Source organism: Schistocerca gregaria, chromosome 2 (assembly GCF_023897955.1).
Source record: "Schistocerca gregaria isolate iqSchGreg1 chromosome 2, iqSchGreg1.2, whole genome shotgun sequence".
In the NCBI taxonomy this organism is placed as follows: domain Eukaryota; kingdom Metazoa; phylum Arthropoda; class Insecta; order Orthoptera; family Acrididae; genus Schistocerca; species Schistocerca gregaria.
The window spans coordinates 525,933,952-525,957,691 of NC_064921.1; the positions used below are offsets into that span (position 1 = coordinate 525,933,952).

The 23,740-nt window shown below is 42.1% G+C and overlaps 1 protein-coding gene across 2 annotated transcripts in view; it reads left to right on the top strand.

Annotated features, from left to right (window-relative positions):
• The window catches only part of LOC126330284 (uncharacterized), a 276,052-nt gene that overhangs the window by 185,487 nt on the left and 66,825 nt on the right, over positions 1–23,740 (top strand). For both annotated transcript variants that reach the window (XM_049996345.1, XM_049996346.1), the window contains exon 9: positions 8,188–8,393. In XM_049996345.1, coding sequence (XP_049852302.1) covers positions 8,188–8,393 — 206 coding nt within the window. The remainder of the gene's footprint in view (positions 1–8,187; positions 8,394–23,740) is intronic.

Genomic DNA, 23,740 nt, shown 5'->3' on the forward strand with positions numbered 1-23,740 from the left:
GCCACGTCCAGTCTCATGAGTAGGTGATATAGGGCATATTGCACTGGATGCTTGTATTTGATGGAGCTGAGGAAATGTGCTCAATGCTGGAGCCATTGAGCTGTCCATTCTGGAAGTGTAGAGTGTGGTCTGAAGAGTGGTCCATAATGAAAGTGAACATAATCCCAAATAGGTAAACGCAGAATTTATTAATGGTTAAGACAATTGCTACAGCTTCTTTTCCTATTTGTGATTAGTTCTTATGAGTGGGTGTCAGCATCTTTGACACATAGGCAGTCAGTTGCTCAATGCTATCATCATTCCGGTGCACCATCACTGCAAGAATGCCATATGGAGAGGCAGCCATAGTGTGACACAGTGATGAGAAAGGCATAAGCCAGGTTGCCAAGCTCATCATACACATCAGCTGCGTGAAGGCACCCTCACAGATAGCCACCCACTTGCACTAAATGCCTTTTTTCCGCAGCTGGTTTAGTGGATGCATGATGTGTATTGCTTAAATGAACTTTGAATAATAATTTACCATATTCCACTTGCTCCTGGAAAACTGACATTTGTTTAAGAGGCATATTAGCCACGTGTCATGTAACATACGAGGTGCTATCCAAAATTTTCAGGACTGGTGCTGCCATCTGTTGAAAACGTTACCTTTGGACTAATGGTTACTATCACCCTCGAAGTAGTTCCCATCCACACATACACACTGGTCCCAGCACTTCTGCCATTGGTCAAACATTTTTTGGAAGTCCTGTTCTTTGAGGGTGTTTATCACCGCCAGTGATGCTTCTTGAATCCTCTCTAGAGTGTCGAACCAATGGCCTTTCAACTTGAGTTTCAGTTTTGGGAATAGTGCGAAGTCACAAGGTGCCAAATCTGGCAAGTGCGGTGGGTGGGGTACAACCGCCATGTTGCTTTTTGCCAAAAAGGTCCTGGTGATCAAGGACGTGTGATAGGGTGCGTTGTCGTGATGCAGCAGCCAGTTCCCTTGACACCAAAGTTCAGGCCATCGTCGCCACACCTTTTCACGGAGCTGTCGCAAAACGTCACAGTAGTATGCAGAATTCACTGTTTGGTTGGGTGGGACGAATTCTTTGTGCACAATTCCCTCGGTATCAAAGAAAACGATGATCATGTCTTCACCTGTCTCACTTTCTTGGGTCTTGGAGAGCCTAGGTTCTTCCACTGGGACGATTGTTGCTTTGTCATAACCATAAATCCAGCTCTCGTCACCGGTGATAACCTGTGACAAGAAGGTTGGATAATCAGATGCAGAGTATTACAGAAATCACTGTGGACACACAACACGTCCTCCCAGCTGAATGACTCTCCGCACACTGACTCATGATTTGCAGCTCTCGCCACCTAGCGGTGCAAAGATCTACTGCTCCTACTTTCTCGATGGCAGCACCAGTCCTGAAAATTTTGGATTCCACCTCATAGTGAATAGCATACAAAGGTTTCACAGCTGTTCCTGATGTGTAGCTCCTTCGACAGTTATGTCATTGAGATAGTGTAAGTGGATGTGGATGTGGTTAACTATTCCAGATATCCCTAGAAGATGTTCAGAACAGAAGAGACCCCAGAAGGCAAGAAGATGAAAGAATATAAGATGAGATAAGATGAGTATGAGGCGAGTATAAGATGAAAGACTGTTTATAACCATGATGGTGTGAGACAACTCATTCATCTGGATCTGCAAATATGCATCAGCAAGGTCAATCACAGCAAAATATTCTCCCCTGACAAGCATATGAAGAGTTGTTCTGGACGTGGGTTAGGGCATGTTTTGATCTGTGTGTAGGCATTGTCAATTCAGAGTCACCGTATAGCCAAAGGGAGCCACTGTGTTTCTTTGCCAATACTAGAGGCATGGCCCAAATTCTAATTTTAAATGATTCAGTCACCCTGGTCTCATTTAGATGATAGAGTTCCTGCTTAGTAGCTGTCCATAAGGGGACTGGAAAGGACGATGCATGACAGAAATGAGACACTGTGTCTGGATGCAGGGAGATATAAGCTTGGAAATCTGAGGTGCACTGTAGGCCAGGTTCTAACACTGGTGCTAGTCAGGTATGACCTGAATGTCATCATTGGTGGAGAATCCAAAGATTGAGAAGGCTTCCAGACCAAAAATGTTCAGCCATGTGGTCTTCTTGTATGGTGCAGAGATAGTGAATTTAGCTGTCACCATATGCTGCTAATCAACAGGCTGGTAGGTCAAATCTGGGGAACCCATATAAGCACATGTTTAGAGGCTTATCAGGGAAATGGTAGCTCCAGCATCCACCTAGAAACAGATGTTTTTTATCCACAATTCTTAGGATTATAAGCAACTTACTAATGAAAAGATTGCTAGGGAGAACTATTGCCTGATGTTTTTGCCCTGTTCCTTGATACCTAGATACAGGCAGAGAGCTGGGTGTGATTGGCCTGATGGTTTACAACAAACTGTTTGGTGGTGCCAATCTTTCCCAAGGAGGGTACAGTGTGCCCATAAATCCTAACAGTCTGCTTGCGGGTGTGCTGTGAAGCAATCTTGGTATCACAGAAGACGCCACTGCACACACCGACAAGGAATAATTGGCTGAATGATTGGCTGTGCAGAAAATTAACATATTGGGAAGCGATGAATCATGACACCACTGTCTCTGAAATGCTTTACAATGACTTCATGCTCCTAGGGTGCGATGTGACATCTTAACCACTGTTACGTGTGGGTGAGCCAGGAGGCATCCTTAGCTGCCTGTGCTATTTCTGCAGTTTGTGTAATTGTCAGAATATCTTTCAGTGATGGGTTGTCAAGCTTAGGGCTGATGTGCGAATTGATGGATTGGGAGCCATTTGGATTACTATGCCTTGACTTAGTGACCAGATATGGGGAGTTGCATGCTGAGTCATAAAGGTGAAATTGCAACAGTGACTCAGTACCTGTTAATCGATCACACAAGACTGATACAATTTGACCAGGTTGCTTGTGCTACTGTGAAATTTGAGTTGCGTTGCAGTTGTGGAACCATTGTGAATAGTACTTCAAAAATAACGTGGACATCTCGAATATAAAAGTAACTGGATTTAAAAAATGAGCCAACTTCTTAAATAAGAAAAACACCTTCAGGAAAGAACAAGACAAGATTGTTCGTTGGGAAATGTCACGTGTAACATGAAAGTGCTGCTTCAGCTGCTGTAAATGTGTGTCTCAATTCTCTTTGACATAATTGAAAAGTAGAGTGCTGGCTGATCTGCTCTTTGGCTGGGAAGAGACCACTGCCTGTATCAGGTGAGTTCTCTGTATCTGTAGTTGGTCCTTCAGAAGCTGAGTTCCCTGGTAGAGCAACTCATTTTGCTGCTGCTGTTGCTGAAACTGCTGTCGAGCTGTTGTCCTGTTGCTGTTGCAAGAGTTTAACATCCATGGTACGCTGTTAACCATTTGCTTTGTCACCAATGATTATGACTGGCCAGGGGTCACAAGCAGCAGACTACCAAGTATGAATAGAAGGACAGACGACAAGAGGAAAACAATGAGCAGTCCAAAGAACAAAAACATAAGACACAGTGAAAATGTGAGACCAAAACCAATGGTGTGTAATGAGATCAATACGAGAGCCCAGCAAATACACAGCTGAAAGTGGAGTCACGGTGTGGTGATCTTTACAGTGTTGCTGTGGCCAGTGAGACAGAGGTGGCTTTGTGGTACTGCATGGCCAATGCTTTGACATGACAATACTAGCACTCATAGCAGTATCTGTGTTGCCTATTGGCAAAGTTCAAGATGCAGCGATCTAGGATGATATTATTTCTGTGGACTGGAAAAACAAATTTTTTGTTCAGTACAGTCATGTCTGTGTGCTTGTCAGTAGTATGAGCAATATTATTTCAATTTGTGTTACACCCAAAAAAACGACATTTTACAGGTGAAGCGTAAAACTAATTACTCCTAAGCTGGGAAACTTTTCACACATTGTAAAATCTGAAATTATTGAGTTTGAGACTTACTTCTGGAAACATGTTAAGTGATGATTTGCTATAGTGTTCTTTAAATTTGAGGAAAATGTGTCGAACTTAACCCATTTTGATACAGTAACTTGCAAAATGTAGAAATAAAAAAAAGATTAATAAGGAAAATACGTAACTAACCAGTTATTTTTGTTACCATTAGAGAACAATATTATCTGTTAATAAAAAAATTAAAATTTTCACAGTAAACATTCTAATGTATAGTGTGTATATAATGTATTTCTTGCTGCCAGTTGATTGTAATAGGATTTATATCAGACTAACATGTTATTATTGGAAATCATGTTATTACAAAAAAAACAAAAGTTCAAATGTGTGTGAAATCATATGGGACTTAACTGCTAAGGTCATCAGTCCCTAAGCTTACACACTACTTAACCTAAGTTACCCCAAGACAAACACACACACCCATGCCCAAGGGAGGACTCGAACCTCCCCTGGGACCAGCCGCACAGTCCGTGACTGTAGCGCCTTCGACCGCTCGGCTAATCCCGCACGGCTCATGTTATTACACAATAAAATATTCACTTTAGCCATCTTGATACACAATTCTCACAATGTCTTTTTGCTTTAATTCTTCAATGATATACTGTATTATTTAAATGCTTGTATGCATTATTATTAAACAAAATTGTTAATCCAAAGTCTAAATCTTCTGGTTAAACATTTTGCTTCGTGGAATGTTCAGAGTGATCATCCTGTCAATTTTTTGTTAAATTTGGTTCAGTGCTCCTCCTTCCAAGCAAACAAAAGCTATCATACTAACTTCTTCCTTGTTGACAGTTACTGTAACAACTGCATCAATGATGTTAGCACAGAAATCTAAATTTCCTATGCTCCTCCATTCATCCCCAAAATATTTACATAGCGAGTTTCTCACATCAGTATTGTTTGCTTTATTTATTCTACTGTCTGGTGAAGTAACTGATGGTTCAACAGTAAGGCAGTGTTTTCCCTTTCTTAGAATGGGACTGAAAGTCTTGGATGGTTCATCACAGTGAAAGGTTGGCTCCATGCTTATTTTAAATGTGTAAGTTTCATATTTCATTGATTTTTTCATAATGTAATTCACTTAATCTCACTGATACCATCCTTCTTTTTAAAAAGTTCACAAAGTTCTTAGTGGTCCCTCACACTCCAGTCCTCAACTAAGAAATTTACTGAACCTACATATTTATAAACACTGTGGTAGTCTCTGTCAGTATCTCAGTTTTTTGAAGATTTTTTTTAAATTCCAAAGACTGTCAGCATGAATAAATGAGTGGCCTCGTACTGGGGGGGGGAGTAAGAAAATCAGCAAAGTAGGTATACAACATTGGCATTCATATACAACATTGGAATTCATATTTTGCCCTTCACAACCATCTGCAAGAGGCCTCAAGCTATCATTCTCAATAGGGAACTCAAATCTGTACAGAAGATCACAAAGACCTGAAGCAACCTCAACAGAACTTCTGCCAGCTTGATTTTCTGTCCAGACATAGAAGTGTGGATTTCTATTATCCTTGCATGTCACACAGTGTGTGATAATTTATTTGTTGTGGATAATGTGCCTTTTTGTTTAATGGTTTTGGAAGAACTCAGCTGCATTTCGGAGCCCAGGTTGACGAAAAATTTTTGCCCTTAGTCTATGAGCACTCGAGTTTGTCAGAATTTCTGATTTTTCATTCTGAACAGCTATAACCAATCTAAGAGACATTTTAAGGCAGTGGCTACATGTATCAGATGCAGGTTTTCAGAAATCTAAGTTCAATTTTGAGTTGGATATTTTTTGGAAGGACTTCTTTCACTCTTTTTCCTAGAATAATAGCTCTCCCTATCCTTTAGGCTCAAGGTGAAAATAATACCCTTCTATTTCTTTGCTGCTAACTTCTCTTCCTCATGACCACTCTCTTCATGTTCTTTACATCCTTCACCACCCATAACTGATATTTTAATTGCATTTAGTTGACTCTGTCCAAATCCAAACAGCTTTGCAAAAAGATTTGCACACACTGGTTCCAAGTCTCTATTTATTGGTGTGTGATACTTATGGGGTCCTTGATGTAGGTTTCCTGGTATCAGCTCTAGAGTGGCATCTCTTTGGTCAAGAAACCTGAATCATCACTTAAACATGCTGATCCTGCTTACTTTTGTTTATAACTCCAAATACTTTATTTTAGGCCTTTAGTAGGAATATTACAGCAGTGGTAATGAGTAATGACCATCTTTGTGCTGGCACGAAGGTGTGAACACAATCATATTAGGATCTTTATCAGCGTTTCTAATGCTTTCTTGGATGACAAGAGACAGTGCGGAGTTGGGTTGCAAGACTTGCACAATTGACTTACACATTTTGCGTGCAGCTGATACTCTTCTTTGGGTTATCAGCTATGTCGCTCTCGCCATTTAATTCTTCTCTGAAGACTGTATCAGGTTAAGGGGAATATTATTAATCAGCTCTATATTCTTGCAATAAATTATGTACTCATTGGCTCTTGCCAGTTAAACAACAACATATTTGCGACTCTCGTCCCAAAGTAACAATTATTATGTACAAACTCCAGCAAGCCAACTGGTTCCAAGATAAATGTTAGAATCTACTATACATTCATACAGTTACATCTGTTCTGCCTCATGCAGAGCCAAGACATAAAGTAAGACTTTCTATTTAACACACTCTTCATGTGTCTCTTTAACAATCCTCATGACACCACGCAATATGGAACTTATCCAGATACTCTTTGACTTTTTGATATAATTTCTAGGCTTGTAACCACTTGTCGGGGCCACTCATCTGACACAGCTCCTGGCTCCTCATGACAGCTGTCCTTTCTGCACACGCAGATATTTGTGGTGCAGTAAAAAGGCTCTCTTACCCTTGTCATTAAAATATCCGGTCTTTAAGACAGTGGAGAGCCAAGTGTTTCTAGAATTTACCCCGAAATTCTCGAAGCACTACAAGTTCCTTAAAAGAATTGGGAAAGTCATAAACTTGAATGTTGACTTAATTCTGTATTAAATTATAGATTATCAGCATTCAAAATTGTAGGTCATCAACATTCATTAAGATTTTGGTAGGGTCAGATTAATATTTGTAGCATGACTTACAGTTGCAGTATTCTTTTTTTAAGTTTATTTTTACATACCTTGCCTCAGATTTAAGTCGATGAACATGTTTGGTTTTCTTTTCCTCCTTTGGGTTTCCTTTTGAATTATCAGCAGTTCCTTCCTCAATAATCAAAAAATCTGTTTCCTTACGTACAATTCACAAGTAAAACACAACTGTCAATATTGCACACACAGTGTTGTCAAGAAAAGCACGATGGTTGTCACTGTAACCAGCTGAGCAAAGTAACTATTCAGCTTCATTTACTATTAATGTCAGACATAATACAATTTGCAACATGCACTATACCGGGCTGAATATAATTTGAAACAACAGCTAGTTTTTAGCAGCTGCTTATACTATCAGTGAATAAAATTGATTACAATTGACTTCACAGTATGAAAGATCACTTCAGAAACTACGAGTATATAAAAATGTATCGAACCAAATTTTGTCCATTAGTGGATATGATGTGATTTGAAATGATGATCCTCACATATTGACTGCCATTTTGTAATATCTGTTAGAGAGAGTCATACTGATGAACAGAGATGGGATAATGAAGAATACTATCAGATATCGTTAGCAATTCTAACTGTTCTGAATCACTGTTGTTTTCAAGAATGGTTGCTGCCTTTAGGAAGTGATAGAAAGCAACTGATATTTTTTCTTTAGCACATTCATCATATCAGATGCGACATGAAAAACCACAACCTATTTTGGAAATAAGTCAGACTTTCCCCTACTTGGCTTACTTAGCAGGTGTGTCTGCAGTGAAAAGTTTAGAATTTGTTATCAAGCGTCTGATCATATCATTATCATCAGTCAGTACCATTGAACAGTGGCCTAAAATTAAGTAGTCTAACAAGAAATTGTTTGACCTTATCGTGATTCCATGAGATAATCATATATGGAAGCTGCTGCTACAACCTGTGGTGTGTTAGTACAATTTTGTTTTGCCAAAACTTCAGTCTGTCTTTTAATGCACAAGTGGTTCCATGCTGCACAGTTCTACAGTATTCTGTTTCTTCATAAAACTTTTTCTTAAACAGTAAATTAAATTACTACTCATCTCTGTTTTTCAGATAATGATGAATTATATCAGTCACTTCTTTAAAGTTTATAAGTCAAAACCAAAGTTTATGTTCGGATTCCATGGTGAATTGTCTCATGATTCTTATAATGATGTGGGAGCAGCTGATGGGGATCTGCTCGAAATGATGAAGTCATTGCATAGAGAAGGCCATCTTAACAACACTGTATTTATCATCATGAGCGATCATGGCCACCGGTAAGTTTTGATCTTACAATTATTATTATTATTGTATTCATTAGTATATGAAATGGTACCTAATGTATTTGCAAGCATTATTCACATCTTAACAGAAAATGAGCAGTATATAGAATTGGTAGATGATAGTGCCAGTGTATCTTGATGATTGGTGCAACAAATTCCACTGTTTAAGATTTCATATGGGATGGCATATGCACAATAAAACACACAATACATAATAAAAATGAATATCCAAATCTTTGGCCAACCACCTTTACACCCCCTATCATTGCTTGATTGCAGAAGAAACAGTGACTGATTGTAGATAATATTTCACTGTCAGGTCCGTCAATTGACAGTTGTAACTGCTGAACATATAGGAAAACCACTCAGCTGTGTATTGCCTAATACTGTTATTGTATTTCTGCAGCTTTAGTGGAATAGTAGTCAGACAGTTCATAACTTTATCAGTGAAGTTGGTTTTAGTGTGAAGTACATTAACAGATCCTCTGTGTTGACTTGAGCATACATCATGTAATTCAACAGCTTATTACAAGCTACAAGGGCTTCTGATAATGCAGAACTCCTCAGGATTTTAAGTGAATACAAATCTTTACACTGAGGTGATGTACTCATTGTGTAGTGATATGCACATATACAGATGGTGGTTGTAACGTGTACACAAAGTATAAAAGGGCAGTACATTGGCAGAGCAGTCATTTGTTCTCAGGTGATTAAAGTGAAAAGGCTTCTGACATGATTAAGGACACACAATGGGAATTAACAGACTTTGAATGCAGAGTAGTAGTTGAAGCAAGAACATGGGACATTCCATGTGGGGAATTGTTAGGGAATTCATTATTCCAGGCTACATAGTGTCAAAGGGTGCTGAGAATACCAAATTGCAGGCATTGCCTCTCACCATGGACAATGAAGTGGCTGATGGCATTCACCTAGTGACTGAGGGCAGTGGCATTTGCATAGTTTTCAGTGCTAACAGACAGGCAACACTGTGTGAAATAACTCCAAAATCAATGGGGGATGTATGACGAACATAATTGTTAGGACAGTAGAGTGAAATTTGGTTGGTTGGTTTGGGGAAGGAGACCAGACAGCGTGGTCATCGGTCTCATGGGATTAGGGAAGGATGGGGAAGGAAGTCGGCCGTGCCCTTTCAGAGGAACCATCCCGGCATTTGCCTAGAGTGATTTAGGGAAATCACGGCAAACCTAAATCAGGATGGCCGGACGCGGGATTGAACCGTCGTCCTTCCGAATGAGTGAAATTTGGCATTAAGGATTGTGGTGGCAGACAGCCGATGTGAGTGCCTTTGTTAAACAGCACGACATCACCTGCAGTGCCTCTCTTGGGCAAGTGACCATATCAGTTGGACCCTACACAACTGGAAAACCATGGCCTGGTCGTATGAGCCCTATTTCAGTTGGTAAGAGCTGATGGTAGGGTCAGTGTGTGGTGCAGACCTCATGAAGCTATAGAGACGAGTTGTCAACAAGGTGCTGGTGGCTCCGTAATGATGTGGGCTGTGTTTGCATGGAATGGACTGGGTCCTTTGATCCGAATGAACTGATGATTGACTGGAATTGTTTATGTTTTGCTACTTGGAGACCATTTGCAGCCATTCATGGACTCTGTTCCCAAATATTGGTGTCATGTCACCAGGCCAAAGCTATTCATGATTGGTTTGAAGAACATTCTGAACAAGTCAAGCAAACAATTGGGCCATCCAGTTGCCCCAACATGAATAGCATCGAATATTTATGGGACATAATAGAGAGGCCAGTTCAGGCACAACATCCTGCATTGGCGACAATTTTTCTAGTATGGATGGTTATAGAGGAAGCATGTCTCAATATTTCTGTAGAGGAATTCTGACTTGTTGAGTCCATATCACATTGAGTATCTCATGACTTTTGTCACTTCAGTGTATATTTGTTGTCTATCCTGTATCTATAGAAGAGGACTCAATCCTTAAAGTGATTGCAGGTGTAACAATGATACTCTACACATAGTTAGAAAATCTGGATGTAAAATATTGCTTTCTTCAACAATTTATAACATATAAATTTTATAAATTCCATTATTACGTCATGTTACGTATAGATGTTGTCCAAATGGCAGTGCAATGTTCAGATTTTTTTCTCCCTGCGATCAAGAATGGTGATTCACATTTTGCCTCACACTCAGTCCCCAGTCAATGAAAATACATATTGATTATCACATAGAAACAATGTCTTTAGAATTTTTCAGTGGGATATTGAGCAGGATTCAGGATACATGGCTTATACTAGTTTTTATAGGAAGGACATGTGCTGCATTTACATGATTGCACCTTTTTGTATTTATGTGTATCACTTTTTTCTTTTAGTGTTTCTGTAGTAGATACAAGGCAGTAGTTCAGTGAATCATATCTGAGATTTTCATGAAGATGGGTGTGACTTTGGTTCTCTTTCTATCCTAGAAATAAGAAGCCATCTTGATCCATTGCCTGAGAGCAGAAAATGATTGTACATTGTTGACCAGTTACTGTCGTGTTCTCATTAACTGCAGAGGAAGAATGCTGGATTTTATGGTCCATCAGTATGACCAGGATTATAGAGTCTAAGAAACCAATTAGTCAATTCCAGTGTCAGTTCTGTAGATAACCAATCCTTGACAGTCTTACTGTGTTGAGATGCCAATACAACAATCACTACTATATCGACAACACATCATGAATCCCATATGTACCCAACTAAGCAGTTGAAGCTCTGGTAGCTGAGTTCACATGCGGATTTAATTTGAAGATTTCAGAAGTGTGAGATGGAGCGTAGTGGCATCAGGTTGGTCAAATTTGGGAACAGTAGTGGCAGACAGTGAGCAAATTTTGTTGTGTTGTCAAACTTTGGAACACAGCTCACATACCTTGCTGTTTATGAACATCTAACATGTGTACACTGCAATTTGCCTGACATTAAATGTAGTTTGAACTGAAGTTATTTTGCAAATGGACAAATACTCAGCAATAGTATATATTTCTACAGGAGACAATAAATGAAACACGAGTTATAGCAATGGCATTAAACTAGCTGCTGCTTGATTTTCAAATTTGGTAACAAATTGTGAATTGGACTGTTAGCCCAAAGGGTCTGATTTCTACCAGTTCATTACTAGGGAGCCAAGGGAATAAAATATTGGTTGTTATCCACTTTGCTTAATGCCGTAAAATAGTAAATTGTAGTAACTGATAACTGATGAAAAACACAGTCTTGACTCTGTTGAGAATATGGATTTATGAGTTTGCAGTTCACAAATGGTTCACACAGACAGTGAAACACTAAGTTAAGTTATTTGTGAATCCAAGGCTACAAACAGTTGTACAGCAGGGAAAAAAATTATGTCTCAGAAGCAAATGTTCTTAGAAAGAATAAAGTAGGAATTGCCAGTTCTACATTTCTGAGTTTCAGGGGATCAAACCAGGGAATGACATAAAGCAGCAGGTTGTTCAGTGTGTAAGAGAGAAACTCAACTCCTGATTATTCGAAAAATTATCCGAATGAAAACTCTGGAGATAGTGCAGTTTCCTAACTCTGTGTCTCACAGAATTTAAAGCAAGTACAAACTGGAGCATAACAATGTTGAAAATGGTGACACATACATTATACTGCAGAACAAAACTAGCCCAGCGACTTTTCTGTGATTTTTAATGAAGAACTACTTGCATAGCAGTGTTGTATATTCTATCTGAGAAAGAACCATTACTGGTTACAGCAGCTCTTAAGATTATTGGTGAACAACACAACCAGCCACAATCCTAAACAGAAAATCTCCATTGGTTGTCCTGTGTTATTATGTGTAGGTGGTTGCATCATTCACCAAAAATCCTTAATGGCCACAGAGTTCACAAGGTACAGCATGGATAAAATTATATAGCTCTTAAGATGCTTTTCATCAGTAAAACAGTTTGTAATTGTAATTCAGCAGAAACATTAAAAATAATAGTTTCTTCTGGAGCCTCTTCAAAACAGGGTGTTTTTTTTTTTGCGGGGGTTGGGGTGGTTTTCAGCGCATCTTATTTAGGGTTGTCAGGTAAACATGAACATTCTTCAATCTTGAGAGGGCCTTTCACACTATATGGAAGCATTATATCCTTGGACAGTTTCACAAATGGGGCTTCTGAGGTGGTTATCCAATTCTCAGGTTCTGTGTTGAGACTGATAAGTCACCCCATATGATTCCGCAGCATCTACTTGTGATCCATAATGTATATGGCTTATTCCTAACTCCGAACATGATGTAAGTCATGACCATAAGAAACCAACTATTGATTATGTCACAGCATGATAGCGTTAAGTACCACACAGTTTACAGAACATACAAAAGATTGCCAGCCAGAGCCAGTACATGGCTATATAAGAAGTATTTGCTTGCCAGGGGCCACTTGCTATTATCTGCAGGCGATAGAAGCAGCTGACCAAGGTCAGTGGCCTTTGGTTGGAGCCCAGAGCACCCGCATGGTGCCCTATTCAAATGAACACACATATTGGCATGTGCTGTAGTGGTGGTGGCAGAGGGAAAGAGCGACCATATGCCAGTATCTCCACAGCACGCTGATGGTTGGTACACCTATATTGTTTGAACTGGTTGCCTTTTACATGAACAGTTTCCAGTCAATATCAACCAGCGAGTTGGAGTGGAACTGGCATGAATACAGACATGCGTTCCTTCTGCCTCCTCCAGGAGAGCAGGCGGACAACCCTGGCACTCCATAGCCAGGGATCATGTCGATGTTGGACTCCTCTCTATGTGCCATAAGGTGGGGAGCCATGATTTATGGGGGCAATGAAGGGAGCACCAGCAGGTGGACAGTAGACACCTGCATAAGTGTATGATCCGCTGGCATTGGAGGTAACTGTGGGTGTGCTGATGAAGCCCCAGTGTTCCCTCCCATGAGAGAAGGCACCACAAGGATGTCAAGAGGTTGAGCCGTGTTGTCTGTGCTGGTCTGGTCCACTGGTGGGGCAACTGGAGACCAAGTCGGAAAGGTGGATGGTCACAGCCCAGGTGGCTTGCTGCCACATCTAACTGCCATGTCTACATCTACATCTACATTTATACTCCGCAAGCCACCCAACGGTGTGTGGCGGAGGGCACTTTACGTGCCACAGTCATTACCTCCCTTTTCTGTTCCAGTCTCGTATGGTTCGCGGGAAGAACGACTGTCTGAAAGCCTCTGTGCGTGCTCGAATCTCTCTAATTTTACATTCGTGATCTCCTCGGGAGGTATAAGTAGGGGGAAGCAATATATTCGATACCTCATCCAGAAACGCATCCTCTCGAAACCTGGCGAGCAAGCTACACTGCGATGCAGAGCACCTCTCTTGCAGAGTCTGCCACTTGAGTTTGCTAAACATCTCCGTAACGCTATCACGGTTACCAAATAACCCTGTGATGAAACGCGCCGCTCTTCTTTGGATCTTCTCTATCTCCTCCGTCAACCCGATCTGGTACAGATCTCACACTGATGAGCAACACTCAAGTATAGGTCGAACGAGTGTTTTGTAAGCCACCGCCTTTCTTGATGGACTACATTTTCTAAGGACTCTCCCAGTGGATCTCAACCTGGCACCCGCCTTACCAACAATTAATTTTATATGACCATTCCACTTCAAATCGTTCCGCATGCATACTCCCAGATATTTTACAGAAGTAAATGCTACCAGTGTTTGTTCCGATATCATATAATCATAAAATAAAGGATCCTTCTTTCTATGTATTCGCAATACATTACATTTGTCTATGTAAAGGGTCAGTTGCCACTCCCTGCACCAATTGCCTATCTGCTGCAGATCTTCCTGCATTTCGCTACAATTTTCTAATGCTGCAACTTCTCTGTATACTACAGCATCATCCGCAAAAAGCCGCATGGAACTTCCGACACTATCTACTAGGTCATTTATATATATTGTGAAAAGCAACGGTCCCATAACACTCCCCTGCGACAGGCCAGAGGTTACCTTAACGTCGGTAGACGTCTTTCCATTGATAACAACATGCTGTGCTCTGTTTGCTAAAAACTGTTCAATCCAGCCACACAGCTGGTCTGATATTCCGTAGGCTGTTACTTTGTTTATCAGGCGACAGTGCGGAACTGTATCGAACGCCTTCCGGAAGTCAAGGAAAATAGCATCTACCTGGGAGCCTGTATCTAATATTTTCTGTGTCTCATGAACAAATAAAGCGAGTTGGGTCTCACACGATCTATGTTTCCAGAATCCATGTTGATTCCTACAGAGTAGATTCTGGGTTTCCAAAAACGACATCATACGCGAGCAAAAAACATGCTCTAATATTCTACAACAGATCGACGTCAGAGATATAGGACTATAGTTTTGCACATCTGCTCGACGACCCTTCTTGAAGACTGGGACTACCTGTGCTCTTTTCCAATCATTTGGAACCTTACGTTCCTCTACAGAATTGAGGTACACAGCTATTAGAAGGGGGGCAAGCTCTTTCACATACTCTGTGTAGAATCGAATTGGTATCCCGTCAGGTCCAGTGGACTTTCCTCTGTTGAGTGATTTCAGTTGATTTTCTATTCCTTGGACATTTATTTCAATGTCAGCCATTTTTTCGTTTGTGCGAGGATTTAGAGAAGGAACTGCAATGCGGTCTTCCTCTGTGAAACAGCTTTGGAAAAAGGTGTTTAGTATTTCAGCTTTATGCGTGTCATCCTCTGTTTCAATGCCATCATCATCCTGGAGTGTCTGGATATGCTGTTTCGAGCCATTTACTGATTTAACGTAAGACCAGAACTTCCTAGGATTTTCTGTCAAGTTGGTACATAGAATTTTACTTTTGAATTCACTGAACACTTCACGCATAGCCCTCCTTACGCTAACTTTGTCATCGTTTAGGTTCTGTTTGTCTGAAAGGTTTTGGCTGCATTTAAACTTGGAGTGAAGCTCTCTTTGCTTTCGCAGTAGTTTCCTAACTTTGTTTTTGGGTTTTTCCCATCCCTCACAGTTTTACTTGGCACGTACCTGTCTAAAACGCATTTTACAATTGCCTTAAACTTTTTCCATAAACACTCAACATTGTCAGGGACAGAACAGAAATTTTCGTTTTGATATGTTAGGTAGTCTTATATCTGCCTCCTATTACTCTTGTTAAATAGATAAAACTTCCTCCCTTTTTTTATATTCTATTAACTTCCATAGACAGAGATGCTGCAATGGCCTTATGATCACTGATTCCCTGTTCTGCACTTACAGAGTCAAAAAGTTTGGGTCTGTTTGTTATCAGTAGGTCCAAGATGCCGGTAGAAGAGACACCTGCACAGTGGTCTGCAGGGAGGCATCTGTACCCACCCGGGGTGCAGCTGATTGTAGTGGTGCGCCACAAGTTACTTGTCAGTACACGCCATGAACACTTATCAACCACTGTGACTGTGGATGACACCTGGAATCTGACACTAGTGTTGTCTGAACCCTTGGGCCCAGACTGGAGTTCTGGGCACAGACTGCAATGGCATTGGTGCTATTGCAGGATGCCTGTCAGGCAGCAGGAGATGGAGCAGTGTCAGCAGCTGCCAGCCATACAAGAATTTGGATGGCTTCTTGCCCCCAGTTGGAGTCGTTTTGTAAGAACTGAAGAAAAACATAAGGTAGGTCTTCAACAAAAAATAAAAAAATAAAAATTGACTGCACCTTGACAGACGCATTAACTGTGGAAGACAAAACAGCGAACAACTTAAAGGAAACTTGGAAAAGGCACCAACAACCAATAACCAAACGTGTCTATAAAAGGTCCAGTGAAGTCAATATCAATTCTTTCGCAAGGTAGTGTGGGCACTGGCTAAGGGAAAAAAACTGTTGATTTGAATACATGTGGCAGGCAGCAACCAAGTGCTGTAAATTGCAATCAGTATCGGGCCAGAATGTTTGCCAATTGTTTAGTGACTATAACTCTGCAATGACCTTGATGTAAGAGGCTGAGAACCGCCCTATGCGACATTGTTAGAATCACAACACAGGGAGTACACCCTTCTGTTGACAAGAGAATGACACCACCTGACAGGGAAAGACGAGCAAGGAAAGCGCAGAGGTTCCACAATGGGCAGGATGTGTAGACTGGTAAATAGTCAGGCCTTCTGTGTTGTATCATGCTCACCACTTGTTTCAGCACTGGGTCTGCAACTACTGCAGATTCAATCCTGGAACAGGTAATGGGGGAATGATTAGTCTTTCATGCTTCTTTGTTAAGTTGAAAACGTGAAAGTTCTTCCTGATCAAACAATTGACTGGGTGCTATGGGCAAATGAGACAATGCGTCCGCTTTAGCGTGCTATGATGTGGGGCAAAAATGGATCTTGTAATGATATCTCAACAAAAGTAAGGCCCAATGTTGAAAACAATTAGCAGCTTTGTCAGGTAAAGCAGCAGAAGGGTGAAACAAGGAAACTAAAGATTTATGATTTGTGACTAAGTGGAAATGTGTACCATATAAGAATACCTAAAAAAATTTAAGGCATAAACAATTTCAAGGGCTTCTTTTTTGATCTGTGAATAGTGCTGCTGAGCTGCGTTCAGTGTTTTGGTTGCAAAACTGATAGGTTTCTCAGTTCTATCAGCATGATGGAACTGCCACCACCCGATACTCTAATGCATCTGTGGCTAAGAATAAATGTCTTCCAGGTTGGAAGACCACAGAGCAATTTGTTTTAAGTTGCACAAATGCATACTTACATGCCAGAGGCCTCTTGAAAGGAATGTTTCTACAAAGCAACTGCTGCAGATGATTAGCCGGAGTGGTTACACTCACAAACCTGTGATAGTATGCTATTTTACCAAGGAACACCTGTAGTTCCTGCAAATTAGTCTGATGAAGTAAAGCCATAATGGTGGCGACATGCTGTTCTTAGGGTCAAACACCCGTTTGGAAATTTCATGACTGATATAAAAAAATTCAGGGTTGAAAAACCAGTGACTTAGTAAGATGACAGTTAAGGCCTCCAGTGTGCAAAACAGAATGGAGATCACATAAGTGTTCTCCTGTTGTAGCGTTTGTTACTACAAGATTGTCAAGATATTTGATGCAGCAAGGAGCATCTGCCATAAGTTGCTCCAAAAGTGTTGAAATATAGCCAGGGCATCAGTCATTCCAAACTAAACAGTTATATTGGTAAAGACTGAAAGACATGTTCACTACAAGCAATTGTTTCGATGCACCAGTCACCTGCAGTTAAGTCCCAACTAAGTACATTTTGAAAAGAATTGGCTCCTGGCTTGAGGCAGAGGCTAAATATCAATAACAGACTCTGCATTAACAGTAACTTTACAGACTCCAAAAAGTTCAAGTTGACGCAAGGGGTTTCTTAAAATCACTGATGGTGTAGACCACTCACTTCTTCAAATCAATTGAATGATGCTGAGTAATGTCAACTGATCCAATTGGGACTTGACGTGTTCACAAAAGGACACAGGTAAGGTCAATGCATGAAAAAAAATTGCAGACAAGCCGAAGGTTTAAGCTCGATATGTGCTATGAAGTTGTTTGCACACGCTAATACTTTAGAAAACAAATCTGAAAATTCAGAACACAATGAATCTAGTCTTGATAAGGAACCCGATCTGATACAAGATACACAGTGTCAGTAATAGAAAATTCAAAAGCAAGGAAAGGATCTAATCCGAACAAATTGTCAGTATGAGGGTGTCACCTGAACTGCCAACCTAGCCATGAATTTTTTCCGAGTTGGCTGTCATAGTCTGCTGTTGCCAGAGGTGTAATTTTGTGATAGGATAGACTGCAGATTTGTAAGCCATGGAAGCAATAGATTGACCGAGAATGGGAATATGCTGTTTATTGTAGCTTACCAGATGGCGTTTAACATGAGCCAATGGTGGGGAGTCCAGCCTTGCATATGTTTGAGAACTGAGGAGTGAAACAGCTACTTCAGTGATAATGATTTGTCCAGAACAAACACTTCAATATAGAGCTTATTCTGCCTGGCAGATAATGATGAAATATAACGAATGTAAATGTCCATTTGTTCTGAGGAAGGCTAGAAACAAGAGATAAGTGCAGTGTAGCCTTTCTTGTGACACTTGGAGCATGACTCTCATGTTGCACAAGCAAGGGGGTATGACAGAAATGCCACACAGTGGCCTCATTGTTGCTGATGGGTTTGTCCATTGCAGCTAGGTTTACTGGTTTGAACAGCATTGAATCCCTCTTCATTCAGCGAGTTTGTTACCATGCACTGATGTGGTTCACTATCAACAATGGTGACATCACCCTTTGCTTCAATTTGGTGGCCCACAGGATGGGAGACTTCAAAGGACTGAGCAGTATTTAAAGCTTCTTCCAAGGACGGATTCTCACATCGAAGGACTCTCTGATGAACTTCCTTATCAGGTGCGAGATGGATGATCACTTCTCTAACCACAGAATCTGCATAGGAATTCTTTGGAGGCTTTAGTTGCAAAGTGACACTAAATGTTCAAACACTGCAACTCTGCTCCCCAAGCCCGATAAGGCTGCTGCGGCTGCTTGTGGGCCTGGTAAAATTCGCAAGTGGCAATGGCATGGTTGTGCTTATGTTGATAAGAAGACAAAAAACTATACATTTAACCAAAAGTGAGGGAGACTGGTTCCTGCAAAGGGGCTTCTTGATACAACTGATATGTGTGAGAAGGAATCCATAATAAAAACAAAGCCTTAAAAGTTTCTTTGTCTGTTGTCCTAAGTGCAACAAAGTGCTGACAGAGCTGTTTTCCATAAGTTTGTCAATCTTCAGAAGAGTCGTCATACAGCAGAAACAGTGGATGGTGCACTTGAAATGGTGACACATGAACTGCCAACTAGCCACAAATTTTTCCACGTTGGCTGTAATAAGCTGCTGTTGCCAGAGATGTAATTGAAGTAGCACATCCATGGATAAGTTGCTTGAAAAATGATCACTGAAGTTGAGCACATGAAAGCTCTGCTTGTCACCAGTTGTTTTCTAACTCCAAATATGATAGAAGACATGATCCTAAGAAACCAACTAGTTATTAAAACATGAGATGACAGCATAAGTACAATACAATTTAGAGAACATAAACAACACTGTCAGTCAGGTCTATTACATGGCCATATAAGAAGCATTTGCTTACAGAACTTATTACTGCATGTAGCCAAACATGTAATCCTAAACAGAAAGTACTTGTAGACTGCTCTTTGTTGTTCTCAGAATGTATCCTCAAGATGTGGTTTCTCAGTGAAATATCAACATTTTGCACCAATAATATGCAGTCTTGAGGGCATTGGATATTATGACATGTAATCATGCCATTAAATTTCTTACATGTTCAAACTCAGAGTGCTGTTTGTATCCTCCATGGTATGTACCCAGCTGATAAACAAGTCCAGGTGGATGAAGACACTTCCTCCACTTACAGGGACTGTGAAAGGAGCTGTCATTATAAAGTCCTGTACTGCAAGGAAGCAAGGGAGCGGATGTTGTTATGGGTGACAAGTATCCTCTTTCTCCAACACAAATGCACACTTAGAATAATATGGTTCTTTATTTACATGAACATTTACTTAATTTGAATAGAGTCCATGTATTGAGGTACAAACTCATCAGTAATAGTCCTCTTGTTGACAATATTGGTAATCATGCTATTACAAACTTAAGTCTCAATGCTAGTCCCACTATAGGCACAAATCTAGTCACTATGTACTATCATAACCTGCATTGAGCTATACAAGCTCCTCGAGTATACTGACAGACATCAAACTGGAAGAGTGAGTCAGTGGGACCCTCCAGCCAGTGGCAGCAGCCTAAATACTTGCTGTTGAAAGGGTGCTGGCAGCATGTTGCTTGTCAGTATGTCTCTGGCTTCTCTTGTGATAGGCTTGCTTGATCCTCATCTTTGCCGATTGATGCGCTGGTGACAGCTCACACCAGCACATTCCTCCTCCCCCTGAAATGCCGCACTGTTTTGTGTAGGGAGGATGTGAATGACAATGGGGAGTCCCCCCAGAGTGTTCACCACTCTTTGGCAGGTTCACAGGTTCATGCTCGGCTACCACGGGACCCCAGCCTTTGCAGCATTTTTTCCCTTCTGTGCTGCATGTCTATGCTCTGGCTATTCTTTTCCCCCTCACTTAGGGAACATGTCTGGGGTGTTATTAGGAATGTTCTGCATTGTCTGTCGCTGACGTAAGAACAGTCTCCCCATTGTTTTTCATTCCCTTTTCCTTTCTTTGTATCCATTCTCCTTTCGTGCCTCTGCTTTGGCAGTTTCTCTTTTTCCTTCTTCCTTCCTGTGTGTTCCTGATGGGAGCCCCCAGTTGTTGGAAGGAGTGCACCATCAGAGACGCTGGCAATCATGGGGAATTTTCTCGCAATGAGTCAATCATCTACAAAACTTAATGAGGCTAGTGATTCAAAGACCCTTCCTCGTGGTCTCATGTACTGAAGACGGTCAGTTCTTCACCATGGTAAATCTGTTTATTATTCAGGAAGGTGTTGATGTAATTGCCGGCCCTGTGAAATCCTGCTCTCATTTATGGAACGGCACTTTGCATTAGGAGACTACTTCAGATTCTCAAGCACAACAACTATTTGCTGCCTTGCTTCTCCATGGCTACTCTGTTCGTGTTGAGGCTCATAGAACTTTGAATTCTTCCCATGGTGTTATTTACACTCTGCTGCTCGATGGTCTCGCCTACATTCTGAACCCAATGCACTGCTAGCATTGTCATCATTTCAACCACACTAGAATGTCTTGTTGGCATCAAGCCAAATGTGAAACCTGTGGTAGGGATATGCACGAGGGCAATTGTCCTTACCCTTCTCCCCACTGTATCAACTGCAGTGATGGCCATGCTGCCTCCTCTCGGGATTGTCCCATGTATCTTGATGAGTGGGCTGTCCAAGAGATGTGGGTAAAGGAAAAAGTGCCTTACCCAGTCACTCTGAAGTTATTGTCTAGTTGCAAACCCTGTGTTCTCCCGTCTGGCGCCTACAGATCTGTTCTTGATACCCCTCGCTCCATAAAGGACATGGCCACACAGACATGCGACCTCAAATTCAGCTTTGAGGTTGTCAAATCACCCAGTGTCAAGGTAGCATCACCATCCCCCCATCCAGCTATGCAACAGGCTATCAAGGGTCAAAGCCAGTAGCTACATAACTGGTAGGCTGGAAAGGACACGAGGAGTACTCCCGTGAAGACTTCTTATGTCCCTGCAGCCAAGCAACACCTGAGTCTTCCTCTAACCGGGAAGGTTCGAAGAAGTCCACCAAAGGACCCGAAGATCCTTTTCGACAGTGTTTTCAAGTGATACCTTAGCCCGGCCAGCCTCCGTGTTGCCAGTGCACACCACCAACCAGTTTTCGGTGTTGGACTCAAGAGACGGACTGCACAAGCAAGCCCATGCGTCTGTGGATCCCTTGGAGCAGGACCCTCTTGCTTCTGTGCCCTGTAGTAGTGACTCTACACAGGCTGTCACTCAGCAGCTGACACCCCCACATCTCTTTCTCATCATGATTCTCATCCAATGGAATGCTGGTGGCCGTCGGTCCCACAAAGAGGACTTCTGGCTGCTTTTAGCATCACAATGTCCCCTTATGCTCTGCCTTCAGGAAACGAAATTGCACCCTCACGAACGCTTTGAGCTTTCACCTTCCTTACCGGTTCATTTTGACCTTCCCCTGAAGTTGGCATTCCATTTCAAAGGGGGGAAGGGGGAGTTGCTGCTCATACGGGATGACATTCATAGTCAACCCATCTCCCTGACTACCCGTCTTCTAGCTGTTGCAGTTCGCCTTTTCCTTCCCCACCTGACTTCTTCCCTCTGTACTATTTATGTCCCTCCATCATTCGATATCACCAGGGCAGACTTCCTGGAGCTTATTGGGCAGCTACCTCCCCGTTTTTGCTACTCAGTGACTTCAATGCACATCATCCCCTTTGGGGTTCTCACAGGACCTGTGAGAGAGGAACCCTCTTGCCTGACCTCCTTAGCCAACTTAACCTCTTCTGCCTTAACATTGGGGCACCTACTTTCCTTTCTGACTCATCACACAGCTATTCCCATTTGGACCTTATCCTTCTGCACTGCCCAACTTGCCCGTCATTTTGAGTGGTCCATTCTTTCTGACACCTAGTCGAGCAACCACTTCCCGCGTGCTGTCTGTTTGCTGACTCCTACCTTATCTGCGTGCACACCCAAATGGCAGCTTAATAAGGCCTGTCGTGTCCAAGTCCCTTTGTGGCCCCCCTGTGGGTTCGGGGGTAAGAATAGGCCCACGGTATTCCTGCCTGTCGTAAGAGGCGACTAAAAGGAGTCTCAAACGTTTTGGCCTTGTGAGATGGTCCCCTAACGGGTTTGACCTCCATCCTTCTAAATTTTCCGAAGAGCGAGCCGATTGGGGAAGGGCGCCTTACAAGGAGCGATGTGTCCATCATGCATTACCATCTCTAGCCAGGTTTGTCGTCATCGCTTAGCAGTCCCGCTCACCTACCATCTCTTGGGCGTGGATTTGTTCTTGGGTGCAGTTTATTGCAGTCTGCTATGCTGTGTCGCTTTCTGCGCCAATGACGATATTGGACTACATCACCTGAAATCCAGCACGGTAGCCAGTCCGTTGTGGTGGGGCCGCCATATACCCTGTTGGTTGTAGCCCCCTGACTACACAGGGATCGCTCTGCTGATGCCAGCGCCGTTAACTCCCCACGTATGCCAAGGAGTAGATGCCTATCTCCTTGGGGCATTGGGACTCCCGGCAATGGCATTCCTGCCAGGTGGTCGTTGCTGAGGCTGGGTGGCGCCCGTGGGGAGGGTCCTTGGTCGGAGTAGGTGGAATCAGGGTGGATGACCCGCAATTAAGCGTGGTACATCATCTCTTGCTGGCGGCCAGCCGCCAGCAGTCTCTAAGCGTTCCAGGGCTCAATACAACGCAACTACATATGACCCCAAATCGTTCCCCTCCCTGGCTACACCATGGGAGGAACGAAAGACTAAGGATGCCAGCGAAACATACTCGCCCCGCTACCTGGTGTGTACGAGAGCTGATGGTGAATCCTTTACATCCATGAAGCCTCAGTTCTTCGTCGAGCACTTAGAGGACAAGTTCGGGGAGGTGGAGGGCTTGTCCAAAATGCGCTCGGGCTCGGTTTTGATCAAATCGGCGTCTTCCGCCCAGTCCCCCCGGTTAATCGATTGTAACAAGCTGGGGGATGTTCCGGTTACAATCACGCCCCATAAGAGTCTTAATATGGTCCAGGGCATAATATTCCATCGGGACCTTCTATTGCAGTCCAATGTCGAGCTTCGCGCCAATTTAGAGCGGCGAGGTGTTCACTTCG